Raw genomic sequence first — 18203 nt, 5'->3', positions numbered from 1 at the left:
CAAGTCTATTTAAGGTACGCCCGTGAAAGACTTTGACTTTTGCTCAAACTTTCCTGAAGAAACTTTCAACCATTCTCTTACAAAATCAAGAACAAACATCTGAGGTCAACATGCAAATTTTTAGTACCGGAGATACCTTGAATTTGCCGATATTTGACATTTAAAATGGCCATTACCCCTGTGTAAACTCTATGGGGAAAATAAAATTTTCGATTTTCACAAGAATAGTTTTGTAGGTTTATTTGCTCAGTGAGCTTTAAAATGAGCCCCCAACAAGTGGTGGACCAAAAATGTATCGTAAAAGTATGAGAGTCTGAATATCTGTCCCCGAGGCGCATTCTACCTTATCCAGTCTTATAATTTCCGTTTTGTCATCATTGCACGATATAGAAGGAACGCGACCGAGAAGCACGGCGCGCATTATTTGTCAAATTATGAATACAAAATATATAGGGAATAGGGCCATTCGATAGACTATCTTTCTGTCGCGTAGAGTTGCTTGTTGTTTGCACACTCCCTTTCCAAAACGAGATATTCCCGGTGTTGTTTCTGCGATATCATAAATAAATAGAACGTGTCCGCATATTGCGTGGTGCTGTAATCGGTGCTCATCGTGCTCTCTGATTGGCTGCTCCGTGTTGTCACATGTCCGTCACATCATTCACTGCCTAATCTTCTTGCTAATTCCGAATTTCACCAATTATAGTTCCGACAATCCCTCATTGTGGTTTCTAGGCTTTGGAGAGAGAGGTAAGTCCATAATTGTTTTCATCGTCCGTTTTTTCAAATCAATGTCTAATGTTTTGTAATATACTCTGATCATAGCAAGCAACAGTAGAAAAAAACAAGAATTTTGGATTTGTTGAATCCGCGGATGTTTTTAATTTAGCTGTGAAGTTCGGTTGTAAATTCTTAAACGATATGTGATTTTTTTTTCTGCACCTGCAAACATTATATTATTTCCCTGCAGTCATAATTAGTATACATAAACTACTGTAAAAAATCAACTTGTGAGGGGCTAATACCAGTTACTATAGACCACCAACGCTCGTTCATTTTTTTCTCTTGGAAACTAAAAGTGTATAACCTCGAAATATCACCGGTTATGTAGAACACTTCCGAGACACGGCTATCATGACAACCAAAGCAAAGCGTACTCTATCGCTGAATTGTTAATTTTGATATCAGTTACGCCTTTTTGATACGTCATTTAAGCTAAACTCAGCGATACAACAGCTGGTCAAACCGTGTGGCTTAACAACCAAGACCATCGCCACTCCAACGACAACAAAACAATGACAGCGTTGGAGCGAATCCAGGCTGGTCTGCGTGTTTTGTCATCGTTAAGCTCGTTTCCATTCTACTCTTCCGTACACATCGATGTAATTTTGTAACTTTGAACATTGCGTTTCGTAATCAAGTATGAAAATTGGTGTCTTGTGCATAACTTTTGTTTAGGGGCGTAAAGTATTTCAAATCTATGCAGGGCCGAAAATCAAAATCGACCGCTATTTGCGAATTTTTGTGTTAAATTCGACGTAGCCCCTATCCGTGTGTTAACTGTATAGGGAAAATGAAATTGTCGATGCCAATCATAAACAGTTTACTTACTCCATGAGCAAATCGCATCAAAATGATCCCCCAACAAGTGATAGAACCAAGAAGTGTTCTAAACAGTTGAGCGTCCGTATTTCTGTCCTGGAGGCATATTCAACTATGTATAGAGATCTGAAGCAAAAATTTAAAAAAGCAATCAAAATATTGATATGTTCTCTACCTTCGGTTTGAAAAATATTTCTGTTTTACTCAAGGTTAACAATCATATAAATGTATTTGTTATCGCATTTAGTCTCCGTTTATGACGTCAGGAGGGACTTAATTGGTTATAGTGTTGAAAACATGATTATGACTATTTATTCTAACCATAACATTAAGTGATAGAAGCCTCAAAACAAGGCATTACGTAATCAACTGGCAATATGACGTGTTCAAAGTAAATGTCACGCCAACGGAAAAACTCCCACCATCCTTTGCAAAGCTTGGCTACATTTGTATTTTAATGGTATTTGGGTAGCCCTGAACGTTTCAGTAGCGAATAGTTCATCGAGAAGCAAAATAATAAAATACCCTCGATTCATTACAGACTGACTTAAATTGTTTGTTATGTTTGCATTTGTCAGGCAAGGATGGCGTTCACCTGGAGAGTTCTGGTAATGCTGTCCGTTGGAGCAGCTTTCTGTTCTGGTAAGATTAAGATGTGTCTGATAACTTAACAAATGTTCCACACGGTAGATAAAAAGTGCGTTGTATCCCAAAGGTCAATTCATGAAACTTTAGCAACATTCAAGAAGTGATACGACCAAAACCACAAAATTAAAGGCACTGTCATAACGATATTTACAGCGGTAAATGATGCAAAACCTTCGTTCTACATTATTGCCTTTCTCTGTCCTGGCAATCAAGTTCAGTCGATGTTAGAAGATAAAATGCATAATTTTACCGTACACTGCAGTGCATTTTCGGTGAATCGACAACTTTTCATTCGCTGTTAAATTTTTATATAAAAATCCTATATTTTGTTCTCTAGTGACCAATTGTTGTAAAATCACCTATACTTTCCCTGTCACAGAATACTTATCCTGGCTACTCCGTTTTGGTTCATCGCGCGATTTTTGTTTGCTCCTCGGCTTGATGAAAACGTATTGCAGAAGTGAGAATTGCAACATATAACAAATGATCCTCTTGTGAACGACAATGAACGAAAGACTAAATTAAACCTTTGAGCGCCGCGCCAAAGTCAATTTTTGTTTTTTGTTGCCAAAATTTTGATAAAAAATTGTACCCAACAAAACATGATGTCCATTTGGTCCAAAATTATCAGAAAAATTACAGAAAAAATCTTAATAATTGGTAAAATGTTGCACTAAATTTTTGTGGGAAAAATTTACAGTACTCAGAGGACTAAGTTGAAATAAATTTGAAATTGTGTAGTAAAATCTAATTGAAACGTGACTTTATTGTGGCCAAATTGTTCATTCACAGGCGATATTGACTCTGCGTTTCCGAGCACCGGTGACCAGTTTCTCGACCAGACGATACACGACTCCATCAACGCTGTGGACAGGGCCATCCACGAGACCAAACGCGCCATCATGGAAAACCCCAGACCGGACAGTCCCGGTGACCTGGTTCGCCTCTTCAGGTTCCCCACGCAGGAAATGGTCGACGTGGCGAGATCGCAGGAAATCCTGGAGACGATCATCGAGAGGATACAAGATCATGACACCGATGGCCTTCAGATGAGGTCTCATTCGCAGAACATAGAAAAACGAAGTAAGTCAATTGTGCCGTGCCTGACTTCAAAAGTCTATACCAGTGCAGACGACATTTTTCATTAAGAATTTTCTTGGCATCGAGTGCTTGACATTTTTTTGAATTATGTCAAATCACAGGCAGCAAATAATGTAACCCTCATAAACAAAGTGCATTTTCGGCGTCAGCTTCCACATCTGCGGTCGATAGCATCCCACAATGCCTTGCACCGGAAGTAAAGTAATCTTTTTGAAGTCGCTGTCACCCGCAGACTGTTTAGAATAGTTTTAAATTTTGATAGTGTTTCATTGCTCTTTTCGAGGAAAAACCAATATATCTGCTACCTTTTTGTAATGTATGGCTGAAAAAATCTTGGCCTTACAAAGACAATGCATTGTGTAAAATATTCGATGTCACAGTTGACAAATGATTTCTAATCTGGAAAAAACCGGATATAACACAGATGCAGGCTGTGTTGTTAAGCTGAACACAGGGCGTTTCGTCTTTGTTTTGTTTTTTTTTTTGGGGGGGGGGGGGTAGAACCAGAAATTCGCATTTAACAAAAAACCCTAAGTGATAAAAGCGTATAAATACAGGTGATTGAACTTTGACACTGTAGTTCTGTGGAGCGGAAGACTTTGGCTTCTCTGTCTATGATGACGTCCTAAGGTGAATTTGTGTGACGCAATGCTTCCCAAGTGACCCTAACACCTGTCCGTATTCTGTGATTCAACAGATTTGCCCTTCGAGGATATCTTGACACCAGAATTGATCCAAAACATTGCTGATCTATCAGGCTGTACATCACTCCATTCAACGGTGGAATGCGATGAAATATGCTCACATGCGAAATACCGCACCTTCGATGGAACCTGCAATAATCTTGAGAAGCCCAGCCAAGGGGCTGCCCTCAGGCCGTTTGCTCGCTTCCTGCCGCCCATCTACGAGAACAAATTCAACGAGCCCATCGGCTGGAACAGGGAGTTTTGTATGACGGCTATGAGAAGCCAAGCCCTCGTCAGGTTTCGAGCAAGATCGGAAGTACCGGACACGTCACCGACAACGAAGAAATTACCGACCTGGTGTCGCTCTGGGGCCAGTTCCTGGATCACGACATCGACCTGACTCCGGCGAGTCCGAGCGCGGTGTCCTTCAGGGATGGCTCCAAGTGCAGCAAGATCTGTGATAATGATCCGCCGTGTTTTCCCATTCCTGTCCCCAAGAATGATAAACGGATCAAGAGGGACTGCCTGGAGTTCACCAGATCTAGTGCAGTCTGCGGAACGGGCAGCTTCTCCGTCTACCTCGACGAGATTGTCCCCCGTGAGCAAATGAACGCCATCACATCATACATAGATGCGTCACAGGTTTACGGCAGCTCGGACTCCGTTGCGGACAAACTGCGAGCGTTTGATGGCAAAGGCGGCATGAAAGTGGACTCGGAGGACGGAGGAAGACCGCTTCTTCCCTTTGATGATGATGCTAGAATGGCTTGCGTTAGCGACAACAAGAGCGCCACTGTTCCGTGCTTCATGGCTGGTGACGTTAGAGCCAACGAATTGATAGGTTTGACGAGTTTACACACCTTGTTTGTCAGAGAGCACAACCGACTGGCCGGTCTTCTGTCCGATCTGAACCCCGACTGGGATGACGAAACGATTTACCAGGAAGCTCGCAAGATTGTTGGCGCTCAGACACAGCACATCAGCTACTACGATTACATACCTAAAGTCCTCGATGTACCAACCGTCAGAAGAATACAGAGGAAAACTCCGTATTCACCGAACGTCGACGCCTCGATTTTCAACGTTTTTGCCACGGCAGCGTACAGATTTGGCCACGCAACTGTCAAACCCGTTCTACGCAGGTTGGGTCCAGACTTTAAACCAATCGAACAAGGCAACCTGCGTTTACACGAGGCATTCTTCCAACCCTGGCGAATCGTCCAGGAAGGAGGCATTGACCCTATCCTCAGGGGGTTCGTCAGCACAGCTGCTAAGGACCTTACCCCGGATGAGATCATGACAGATGAACTCACTGAACGCCTCTTTGAACTGTCCAACACCGTCGCGATGGACCTCATGTCCCTGAACCTACAACGTGGACGTGACCACGGCTTACCGGGCTACAACCGATGGCGGCAGAAGTGCCGGCTGAGCAACGCGGAGTCGTTCGGTGATCTTTCGGGCGAAATCAAGAGCAAGGACATCCGGGACAAGCTGAAAGATCTGTACGGTCATCCGGGCAACATTGATCTGTACATCGGTGCGCTATCAGAGGACCCGCTGCCCGGAAGCCTCTTGGGACCAACGTTCACTTGTATTATGAGAAGACAGTTCATGAACCTGAAGGAAGGAGACAGGTATGGGATTCATTGTCCTTTCGCAATCTTTCTCGGATCAAACTTAATCTCTGTGGCGATTAGGAATTCAAGTCGAGAAAATAGACTGCATCGACCATACAAGAACGACTATTTCACAATAAAATTCGCTTTACAGCTGAATGACTCATAACAAGTGTTTGTAGACATAACGTCTGTGACGTCATGTTGAACTAGGCTAAGATACATGGGGTCTGATATCTTCTAGTTCGACCACAGTTCCCTGTGGTCTATTCCGCTCTGCGTCTATATATGCGCCCCATAGACGTGTGTACATATGCGTGGCATATGCCATTCTCAGGCATGTGTACACACGTCTATGGGGCGCATATATAGACGCAGAGCGGAATAGACCACAGGGGACTGTGGTTTTACTGCAATTATGTCGACGTATTTTCATGAAGGGAGGCAATCAAAAGTAAAAACGCCACATATGCCATTGGTAGCCTGCGGTAAGCAATCATGTTGCTCAAATGATCCTCAGCTTGAAAATAAATATCGATCTTTGTTCTGATCGTTCTGTCTCCTTCCATTGCTCAGATTCTGGTACGAAAACGAGGGAGTATTCACTGTGGAACAATTGGCAGAGCTGAAGAAGGTCACGCTAGCCAAAATAATATGCGACAACACCGATATCTCTGAAGTACAAGCGGATGTGTTCGCCATGCCTACAGATGATGATGGCCTCCTCGACTGCAACCAAATCGAAGGAATGGATCTGACACCGTGGACTGAAAGCAATGGAGGTAAGGTTTAACCTACTAGTAGCCTTGTCCACCAGGGGCTTTTCTCAGATCTGCGACTGCGTTTGCGAAGGTTGGTGAGCGAAACCCAGTGAAACGGGTATACCCGACGACGGTTCAGTCTCGGCTGGACCTTTTTTTGCCTTTTATTGTCAGTTGTAGAAGCCGAGGTAGCTTCATAGTAAGTGTAAAGTCATATTAGAGTCCGGTTAAGGTTCTGTGAATTTGAACTTTATAATTTTACACCTTCTAACACCTGCCGATCATCGGACGCATGGCATCTGAACTATTCGACGATCTATGTCGGGCATCTACGGTCACAAATCGGTACGGATATAAGACAGGCACCAAAGTCTAGCAAAAGGCCGAGCAGGCTGTTTTGTAAGTTTACCAGTAAATATGTTTTCATTCAGGGTTGTGAAGTGGTTTGTTCGATCAATATAACGTGTCTACGTACTTTTTTGTGGTTAATGTGTTAACTAGTACTTTCATCAGTGTTTGAAACGTCTTCCAGACAATAAGTTAAATTCGATGCAACTGGTTTTGTTCTGAATTTATCAAGATTACAAGTGCAGTATATAGACGAAATACAGATTAAACTTTCATTACCAAAAACAGTCTAAAGATGACGGTTCAACATGTTATTGTTGAAAGTGGTTTCCAAATTCGCGACATAAGTTGTTCAAAAAAGTACGCCAATGGGTGTAGATCCTGTGCCGGTTTTTTTGGCTTATTCGTTCCTGGGAAATTATCAAAGCGAGTTTGTTGGTGAATTGATTCACGGATAGTTGCAAAAGGCCGGGGAGATTTCATGGATGACATGTGTTGTTTAAATCTTGACAGGGAAGGTCGGTAGATCCCACCTTGATATATTTATCCGGACTTTCTCAATTAAAACGTGAACACAACGGTACGCATGGTACATCATGAGATTTATATTGCCACCGAGGACGATGGGATGTTTGTTTACTCAAACTCTTCTATAATGAGAAAGATGACTCTCCTTTCTCCATTGTACATTTGCTGATGATTACCATCATATATTTTCTATGCTATCATTCTCTCAGAGTTTCTACCGATAGCGCCAGCTACACTATAGTAATAATTGGATTTCATTTCTCGTCTAGTGGACCTTTAGAAGGGGACCTTGTTACACACGTTTGCTGGGTGATACAAAGAAAATATTGTAAAACAGCTTCTGAAAGCTCTAGGCAAGCTAGACATTCCTAACTTTCCAAGACTTACTAAAATCACCTCAAGAAATTACTGATATCATCAGAAATTCAGTCTGGCGTTTAGTCGGTTGTTGATTGTGTCCGATCAACACTGCTAAGAGCCAGAAACATCTGACTATAATAATTGTAAATCCCTGGTCAGAAATAGTCTTCCTGGTAGACGACAGATGACCCCCTGTTTAGCCAGGCTGTGCGTCATTCCTGCAACATGTCGTTCTGTTGTTATGATAATTTTATTCTACGCTGGAGCCCCTCTTACTATGATGCATTATCTGCCTAGTTGTTCCAGGCCTTACTCTGGCACGTTATATGTGTGGGGGAGAGAGAGAGAGAGAGAGAGAGAGAGAGAGAGAGAGAGAGAGAGAGAGAGAGAGAGAGAGAGAGAGAGAGAGAGAGAGAGGAGAGAGAGAGAGAGAGAGAGAGAGAGAGAGAGAGAGAGAGAGAGGGGGGGAGGGGGGAGAGACAGACAGAGTGACAGACAGAGACAGAGGGAGTGGGTGAGACCGTGAGAGACACAGAGCCAGGTATACAGACAGAGAAAGGGTTCGTGGACAAAGCGAGAGGTAGACAAACAAACGGGAGAGACAAAAGGACAGACGGATAGTTAAAGGCAATGACCGAAAAACCTGTTTAGGCCAAAGTAATTAAATTCTTTGTTTTGCGTCCACTCTAAATGGGAAAGGTACGCGTCTAAGCGGCTGAAAAACACACACAAGAAAATTAACACAGTGTAATTTGATTGCAGCAAATGCAAAATTGTAACAAAATTTTAGTTCAGAAAAGCTAAGCGGGTATGTCCTAAAATTTCCTATTCAAATACACTGCGTGTATTTTTCATGAAAACCAAAAACCTTGGCGGGTAGGGACGCAAAACAAAGAATTTAATTACTTTGGCCTTACTTTGTGTGTATGTGTGTGTGTGTGTGTGTGTGAGAGAGAGAGAGAGGGAGAGAGAGAGAGAAAGAGAGACTAAAAATAAAGAAATAATTGAATTACGCCGGAGTTGTCGGGTGTTGGTTAGGCAATATTTTCAAGAAAAAATAAAGACTGAGGACCACAATGGCCGTCCGACGCAGTTTGGATTTTACAAAATCAGTGCGCCAAGTGCACGCAACACAACTTGTTGGCTCTGTAGATCGCCTTGCTCTGCGAACACACCACTCCATTGACGCTTAATAAAATGATTTGGAGTGATGAAGGGGTGCAGTACGCTATACTGATATATTCATGGGTATCTACGTCTTACCAAGTTTTCACGACTTTACAAGAAGTGTTGTTCGTAGAAACTGAAATTTAGAAACTTCCATCTACGCACAGAAACGAGTGGATATGATCACGGAGTTCGCAAAAGGTATAATTGGTGACGTTTCTGCTGGTAAAGATTTGTGAAATAAACCTATGTCAGAGTTAATAACGTTACAGTTGTATTCCTTGGTTAACGCACATCTTTCCGTTCAAAAACGGCAAAATATTCTTTGTTTTGAAAACATTTTGAACACGTCTCGTCCACTCATTTGTCGAGCAGCCGAAAGGTTATTTGGAGCAACCCTCGTGACTGAAATGGCTTCAAAAATGCAAATGTTCCAAACGAAACTTTTGATTTCCCGCTAAAACTATTGGAAGATTTTGACGCGCCACAAATAGTACCTAATATGCCGGATGCAATCTGGCCGCAGCCGGTAATACAAAAGAAAAATTACATCAGAAAGCTTTGTAAATTTTCACCATTTGTCCTGACGTTTGCTCTTTAAAAAACACTACAACTTTTAACAACAAATAAAAGCACGCAAAACGAATACATCAACAATCATAGTTGACATCTGTTGCTTTCCCTTTTCCATTTGTTAATCTATATTACACATAATCGTTTCTTTTATATCAAAGAATAGTACGAGCAAATTATAAAAAGGTAGATGGAGTATTAAAGGCAGAAAAAACGTTTTATGAAGTATCATACACATCAAACAGTTCCGATGATACCCATGTATCCCATATATGTCCATTCTTAAATTACAAAAAAAAAAAAAAAACTCCAAAAGAACAAAAGCACAGACATGTAAAGGGCCAATAACTGAAAACTTAGGAATGTATGGAAGTCCTGTCCAAAACTCAAAGCAATAAAACGCCAGGTCCGGACGGGATACCCGTTGAATTTTACAAAGCGTTTTGGGAAAGTTTAAGCACAGTATTAGTACATACATTCAATGAGAGTTATAAAGAAGGAGCACTGATACTTTCACAGTACAGTGGTATAATCACTCTTATCCATAAAAAGGGTCATGATTTGATTTAAAAAACCAGAGGCCAATAACCTTACTTAATCATGACTATAAAATATAACAAATAGAATGAAAAAGGTTCAAAAAATGATCAATACAGAAAAGGTGGGTTATATCAAAGGGCATTTCATTGGGCAAAATATTCGTCTTATTCAAGATATTATCAATTATTCAGAAAAGAACATAAGGGAGGGAGTGATTTTATTCTTAGATTTATGCAAGTCACTTAATACCGTAGAACACAATTTTATGTTCATCGCCGTGGAAAAGTTTGGTTCTGAAAAAAAAAATTGTAAAGTGGATCAAAATAATTTATGCAGATTGTACCAGTTCAATCATTAGGGTAACGACATCTTTTAAGTTATAGGGGGAATCAGACAGGGATGTCCTCTTTCATTCCTGCTTTTTCTGATTGTTTCTGAAATGCTCGCACAAGCGATAAGAAATGAAGAAGATATTGATTTTAAAGTTAATATATAACACAAACATTCAAATAGCACAATTAGCAGACGATATGCAAGTATATGTTAGTAAAGAAAGGTCATTAACAAGATTGCTATATTTAATTGACGAATATGGAAAGCACTCGGGATTGAAATTAAATAGAGATAATACTGAAGGGTTAAAACTTACGAAACAGGGAAGAAGACCTGATTTAGGTTTGATTCCATGGCCAGAGAAACCAATTCAGGCACTTTAGGTTTATTTTGGATGTAAGAAAGATGAAGTGAAAGAACTTAATTGGGATAATAAACTTGACAAAATTGAAACGTAACTAGATGGATGGAAGAAAAGATTCTTAACAACATTTGGGAGGATTGCAATTTTAAAACTTCTGGCAATGATATGGCAAAAATGACATATTTGGCTTCAATGATCGACACCAATAGTGAAGTAATGTCTTTAAAATCTGCAAATGTTAGCTAATATGCTTTTCTTTTTACGTTACATGCTTGTTTCTATGAGTAATTTGTAATATTGAGACATTCAGCTATCGGGCACCTAAGATTTTTGAGAAATTTGAAAAATGTGAAGATGCAATTATCCCAAACTAGTTCCAATCGTGTTAGATTTTGTCTGGAGTGGTGAAAAGAAAAGGAAAAATTATAAAAGAAATTATTATCAATATATATGAAAAGGGAGATCTTAAAATGATTAAGGTCAAGGCAATGATTAAAGTGCTCCTTTGTAGATGGGTTCAAAGATTATCAAAAAGTGGGAACGAATCTTGAATAGGTGTTGCTGAGTATCACTTTAAAGAGTTTGGGGGTACACCATTGGTATTTTAATATAGTCGTGATCTGAAAGGTCTTTAGTTTATGAAGAAAAAATTGCCAAAGTTTATGCTGATGTTTTAATGACTTGTATAATGTTGCCATGCAAGATGAAACAAAAGGAGAAACGCCAAATGACAAAGGTGAACAGGTCATTTGGGGAAATCGTTTCATTATATGAAATAAGAAAGTCATGTTTTTAGTAGAATGGATTGAGTCAAGTTTCATCTGTATGGCAGATCTATTCCAAAATGGTGTTTTTATCAAACAAAGCAAAGTCTTAAGTGAATTGCAAGATAAGAAACAGTGGTTAATGCAATAAGTTAGTTTGAAAAATGCAACACCACGTGAATGGAAAAATGTCATGCTGTTGGCTAAGAATGCATTATTTGTACGAAGAGAAAACAAAACAACAATGAGAAAAAAATCGCCGAGGAAAATATAGAGATGTATGCCAATTCATATGCAGAGATTTTTATTGGAATTTAGAGGAAAAATTGCTTTCAAATCATATACACCAACGATCTGGACCAACAGATTAAGAATGCATACAACTGGAATCTAATTTTGGACAATAAAATGTGAAAAGCATGGATATCAAAAAGAATTTAGCAATTTCGTTATTATTTGCTATATGACGAAATACGACACAAGTTAAATTTATGTGCATGTATGTCGTAACCTGGTCAACATCTCGTGGTGGTGTACCCGTCGGTGGGGGTCGTTCGTCGCATTAGGGAAAGTCGAAAGCTCCAATCCACTTAGTGCTCCTTGAGCATGCACATGTCACATATTTACAGTGTTAAGACAGGAAACTTTAATGACTTTCGATTCATGTACAATAATACAGTACATAATTTCTTCCAATACATTCTGGACATGGCACTCTCACAACAGTTGCATAGTACAATCACAGACTTCTTGACAGCATGCGCATGTGCTGCATATTACCAAGAATAGATATATATAGGGACAGTTGTGCACTGATCATAAAGTGGGGTTTGGTTTTGTGTGGGCTCCAGTCAGTAAACTGTGAAACATTCACTGAAATAGCACGTTTATAAACGCTTTCCAAGAAGCTAATACGCTCAGTATTCATTAAAATATTGATGTAATCAAGTGCATGTCTGATTCTGAAATATATTATAATCATGCTACCATGCGCCATTCTGATTGGACGAGAGCGATGCTAAAATATTGTTTTAGCACTGATAGCGGTGGTAAAAACGGGCCCCTAAACAAGCATTTTTGAAAATTGCCCGGTCGGTGCATTTGAACGATGTGGCTCTGAACTTAATCCGAAACAGTCCGCTTTGTTTCAAAGACCGAGTTCGAATTTCGATACAGAGATAAAGTATGGTTCTGTAACTCACCTCTGGTGAAAATAAGCGGTCTATGATGAAAGGAATCTCCGAAGCAACACATTTATTTTGGTATGATGATGTACAAAATTGTATAGGGTAACAGCGCACTGTGTAGTTTGCTTGATCGATTCAGCAGGAGTCGAGACGCGACATACCGCTCTTTAAAACTAAGTTACTACTAGTATTCGTTCATACACAAATAAATTGAAACTTCTCATTGTAACGGTACGTCAGATATTCCTTCCTAGAGTTTGGGCTGTAACAGACCAGGGTGTTCTAACAATGTAGCCCAAGAACTTGAAGAAGTTCAAAATAACAATGCGATCATTCCTGGCGACTGCGACGAAAATCGCTGTGTCAGCGTCCAGCTCTCGCTGAATCGGGCAACACACTCTGCTCGCATATTACAACTGTTCATACAGTCGCCGTAATCCATGTCTGGATTATTTCAAAACTGCACGTTTTCTAGCACAAATTATCCATCCAAAATATCCATCAAAAATAGAACCTGTAACCCCACTGCACCACCTCCTCTGTCTGAATGTTACGACGGTTGGCGCACACCGGACTGACAGTGAATGAGACAAATCTATTTTTAGTGTACTACGCAAAAAAAAAAAAGCCAGCGCTATTGTTTTTATGTAAATTTACGAAAAAAATTGTTACTTTTTCTTTTGCTTTGAACTCTTGACCCATTTCTGTGTCTGAAGCAGTTCTTGTTGCATGTAAATATTAATAATTTTGATGAACGTAATGCGTATGTTATCGTAGGATATTGTGTTCGTGTGTTGTCAACGTAATCCAAACTTATAAAAATGCTCGGTCTCGGGCGATGATTTTCCGACGTTCCATCTCTCAGACGTCAGTTTTCTGCATTTTTGGCTGAAACTGACGAAAATGCCGGACCAAGACGACAAAGACACACAAGTTGATATAATATAATAGCAATAACCCCCTTCGAAGTCGGGTATACACTCGATTTTGGTACAATTCGCTCCATATAGCACTCGCCTATCGGCTCGTGCTATATGTCGCGCATTGTACCAAAATCTAGTGTATACCTCCTGCGGTGGGGGTTATTGCTTAAATATCCTGCTAAGTCGTGTAAATACTTAATAATCATCAGACAGCAGGGACATGGCACATCTGTTCTGCTGACATGGCACGAATTAAAGACCAATTGAAGCGTTACGTGGTAGCTAGGCGCGCGTGTTTTGCATCTGGTTCAAATACTGGCATTCTCAGCAGTCGAATACAACCAATTGGATAATTAATCAATTAGGGTCTACAGTATCTGTTACAGCGATCATCATCATCATCATTATCATCATCATCATCATCATCATCATCATTAACATCTCATCGTCTAGATCATCATCATCAAATCGACACCACCACCACCACCCCACCACCCCATCATCACCATCAATCATCACCATCATCACCATCATCATCATCATCATCATCATCATCATCATCATCATCACCATCATCATCATCATCATCATCATCATCATCATCATCATCATCATCTCATTGAGTTTGTAAAAATTGAAACAAATCTTGAATTTTTTTAATTTATCCATGGTGATAAAAGCTTGTTATTGTAATTGAGTGTTGTAAGCTCAATGCCATTTAAAACTATTTGATGCAATGATCGTACCTGTTCTGTATTTCGCTTCCAAGATTTGGGGCTTCAAGTTTTATGATGCTGTAGAAAAGCGCAGTCATCATAGTGTAAAAAACTGTTGGGTGTCCCAAACCATACAGCAAATGAAGCTCTAATTTGAGATGTGTTCGTCTGCCAGTGTATCTCTCGCTGTATTCGATTGTCATCATACTGAGAGAGAGACTTCCAAGGCAAGCCTACGTTATGCTATGTAGTCTTGGGGATCTAGGCAGGCATGGGCAACTTCAGTGGAACACTTTTTACTCTCTCATGGTTTTGGTTGTATCTGGATGTCTCAGGAGATATGCGACAAAGAGGATTTCTTTTAAACATTTGAAACAAGAGTTGCAGATATTTTACAACAGCAATGGAGACATGATTGTACATCAAAATCCAAATTACATACTTATAAACAATTTAAAACCATGTTAGAACCCGACAAATATCTTCGCCTAAACTGTAGTCGTAATGTTATGCAAAGTTTTGCTTGTTTTCGCTGTTCTGTTCTCGCCTTAGCGATAGAGGAAGGGAAACATCAGAATACTGACAATGTTCTAATGGTCATGTAGAAAACGAATACCACTTTTTATTAGTCTGTCCTTTGTATGATATACTGAGAAAACGTCTTTTACCCGAAGAAGTGGTTGAAGATCCTCAATTCCATTTTTTTTGCATAATAAAGTGAAAGTGATTCAGGAAAATCGTCCACATCATCATCATCACCGTTGTTGTGATCATCATCATCATCATCATCATCTTCATTATCCCTTCCTTTCTTGTAAATTGACATTTGTTAATATTAAATTGTTACATCATCCATACAGCATTTGAATAATTGCTCCATGTTCGATTCAGTGCAAACTATCCCCCGCCCCCAATAATGACCAGTTCTTATTTTTACAAACAGACACAACAGATCCCAGCATCACCTGTCCAAGAGACATCGAAAGCCCCCTCGGCCAGGGAGACAATACGGTTGCTGTGACCTGGGATGACCCGAATGCTACTGATAACTCCAACGACCCGGTTGCTGTGATTTGCTACCCGGTCAGTGGCTCGGATTTCGAAGAAGGAGAGACGACAGTGAGTTGCGCCGCCAGTGATTCATCCGGTAATTGTGACTCGTGTGAATTTACAGTCACCGTTACAAGTAAGTATTTGTCTATGCGTCACAGCCAGAGTGCATGGCTTAAAGACATGATAATAATTTGCATAGAACTTGAAGGGGTCAGCTGAGAGAGAAATAAAAGAGCATATAAGTGAGATGATGTTTGGAAAATAAAGCATAATCGATATAGCATTTTCACCTATCTATCTATCTATCTATCTATCTATCTATCTATCTATCTATCTATCTATCTATCTATCTATCAGTCCATCTTTTCTGTATCTGACCATCTATCCGTTTATATGTATGTATGTATGTATGTATGTATGTATGTATGTATGTATGTATGTACTTATTTATCTGTCAATGTCTATCTTCCTTTCTGTCCTTTTATTTATCTAATTATTTCTTTCTCTCTTTTACATATATATATATATATATATATATATATATATATATATATATATATATATTTATGCGCGTGCGTGTGTGGAGAGAGAGAGAGAGACAGAGACAGAGACAGACAGACAGAGGGACAGACAGAGACAGACAGACAAACAGACAGACAGACAGACAGACAGATAGACAGACAGACATATAGATAGGTTGCTTTAACACGGGTCTTTAAAAGAAATGTAACAACCACTTCGATGTCAATGATTATTAGGATCCTCGTCACGGGTCAAAATAAACAATTTGTTTCCTCTGCAATTATTTTCCAGGTGACGAAGACTAAAGAAACTGACAGACAGCTGTATTGAATTATAATTGCTGCATTTGAGTTTTTGTCCGAACCGGTTCAAAAAATTTACAACAATGGGCTTTTTATTCAGTTATTGGTATTAAATCCCCTTCATTCGGCTGCTTTAAGTGGAATTAAAAGGGAAGGAGTGTGTGACGGTTTTGGCATCTCTGAACGATATAACTCACGCATGCGCATAAATAGAACTGTAATTACAAAACGTTGTACATTCTATCAGAAGAAATAATTTCAAACGTATACAGCAGACGTTTATTGACTAGTAAAGCACGATCAACTTGCTTCAATAAATCTCCTGGAAAGAATATCGGACAAACATGCATGTTACTTCCCGTGATAACAATGAAAAAGTTACTGTCAATATTTATCGAATAGGACATATAATCGTGCTTTATTCTTTTATCGTCTGCGCGTTCAAGTGTTCAATGTATGGTGTAGTTTTTGCAGTGATAGGAATAAAAGTCAGATTTGGTGAAATCAAAGCATATGATGGGTTTTGGGGTCATGCTTGTGTATATTGAACCCTTCAGTGAACTTCAATGTGTCGCATGCTATTTTTAGAAATGTAACACCTCTACATGTCCTTACACGTAACTATTGTTAAGGTAGTACTCGTCTCGAAATCAAAAGATTTAAAGTGGCACTCCCACTTGGTAACATTTTTAAAGCACATTTTTTTAATGCCAACGGTCGATATTTGACGTGGCGACTGCGCGCTGATCGCGAGATATCGATGAAAACATGCCTTCAAAAAAGTAAAAGTTTGAATTCCGGTGGCCCACCTAAATTCAGCTTCCGAACATCGAACGTTCGGCACTGGGGCCATTGTCAACTAAGCTATGGAGTACGAGTCTACGCTTACGCTGCTGTATGCCACAGTATCACTCGCGTCGGTTATCGGTCATGCCCCCTAGGGGAAAGCCTATATTCTTACTGACTCTGAGAAAAAAACGGAAAACAAAGTTTGATTCCACCAGAAATCGCATAGGTGACTAGCACAGTTACGTGCGGTTGATACATAGCGGCCGCCGAGTGGTATGCATAGACGCATACCACGCGTGCGGCGTACTGTGTGGCAGACGACAAAATGTAGTCATCGGAGGCGGCTAATATTTGACACGTAAAAACTTATGTTTATGTGGTATTGGTTAAAAATATAGTACAACTGGTTTAGAATAATGAAAACGACAAAATTAAGGAGAAGTTTTACAAAACTTACCTGAGGTAATGGCATAATGCTGTATATAAAGTCTTTGCAGTGGGAAGTAAATTAATTGCGTCGTTCGAACTTATTGTAAACTCCCTAGAATATCGATAATCAGCACAACAACAAACCTTCGGGGGATTTCGGGTCAAAATCAGAAACGATCGTAAAACTTCGGGATGTGAAAAATACGCTCGGGAAATGACATATTTTTATCGATATCTCGCGATCCGCGCGCAGTCGCCACGTCAAATATTGACCGTTGGCATTAAAAAAATGTGTTTTAAAAATGTTACCAAGTGGGAGTGCCTCTTTAAAGGTATACTGTCACCTGTTCCAATTTTGCCACATTTACCATGGGAAGAGAAAATCTAACCAATCTCAGATTTTAAGCGGGTGGCCGCTTTTTAAAAACAGCGCCCTCACATGGACATTTTGAATACCAAGGAATGCCCCTTTGACCTCATAAGGGCATATTTAGATCACAGGTGATTGTATACCTTTAACGTTTCCTTAAATTTTACTGAACGAAACTTTAAATCATTCTTATTTAAAATCAAGAATGGGGAGGGAGGGGGCACCTTGTAAATTTTAGTACATAGGAAATAACTTACTTTAAATTTACCGATATTTTAAATTCAAAATGGCCGCCATCATTATGCTAGGACTGTGCATAAAATTAATTTTTGATCTTCACAAGGTGTTCTTCTGTTATTTTTGTTCCACTTACAAAACACAGATTCTTCTACCACTCCCCAAATCACGTCAAAGGACCAAAGAAGCCGTAAATCCTTTCGATGATTTTTCCACTATTTTTATTTTTAATGTCAACTGTATTTTCGTGTTCTACTCCCGAAAGTATGTTAAGATACCCA

General features: G+C 39.8%; 1 protein-coding gene across 1 annotated transcript; it reads left to right on the top strand.

Annotated features, from left to right (window-relative positions):
• The first annotated feature begins 659 nt into the window (after positions 1-659).
• Positions 660-16276, top strand: LOC139133406 (peroxidasin-like). Its single transcript, XM_070699973.1, is given in 8 exon segments — positions 660-750; positions 2181-2244; positions 3043-3333; positions 4049-4288; positions 4291-5674; positions 6233-6438; positions 15164-15406; positions 16087-16276. Coding segments are annotated over 7 exon segments (2436 nt in total). The 5' UTR covers positions 660-750; positions 2181-2186; the 3' UTR covers positions 16101-16276.
• Positions 16277-18203: the final 1927 nt, after the last annotated feature.

The sequence above is a fragment of the Ptychodera flava genome, chromosome 5 (genome assembly GCF_041260155.1).
Source record: "Ptychodera flava strain L36383 chromosome 5, AS_Pfla_20210202, whole genome shotgun sequence".
NCBI lineage: Eukaryota > Metazoa > Hemichordata > Enteropneusta > Ptychoderidae > Ptychodera > Ptychodera flava.
This window is presented reverse-complemented; position numbering and strand designations above follow the sequence as displayed.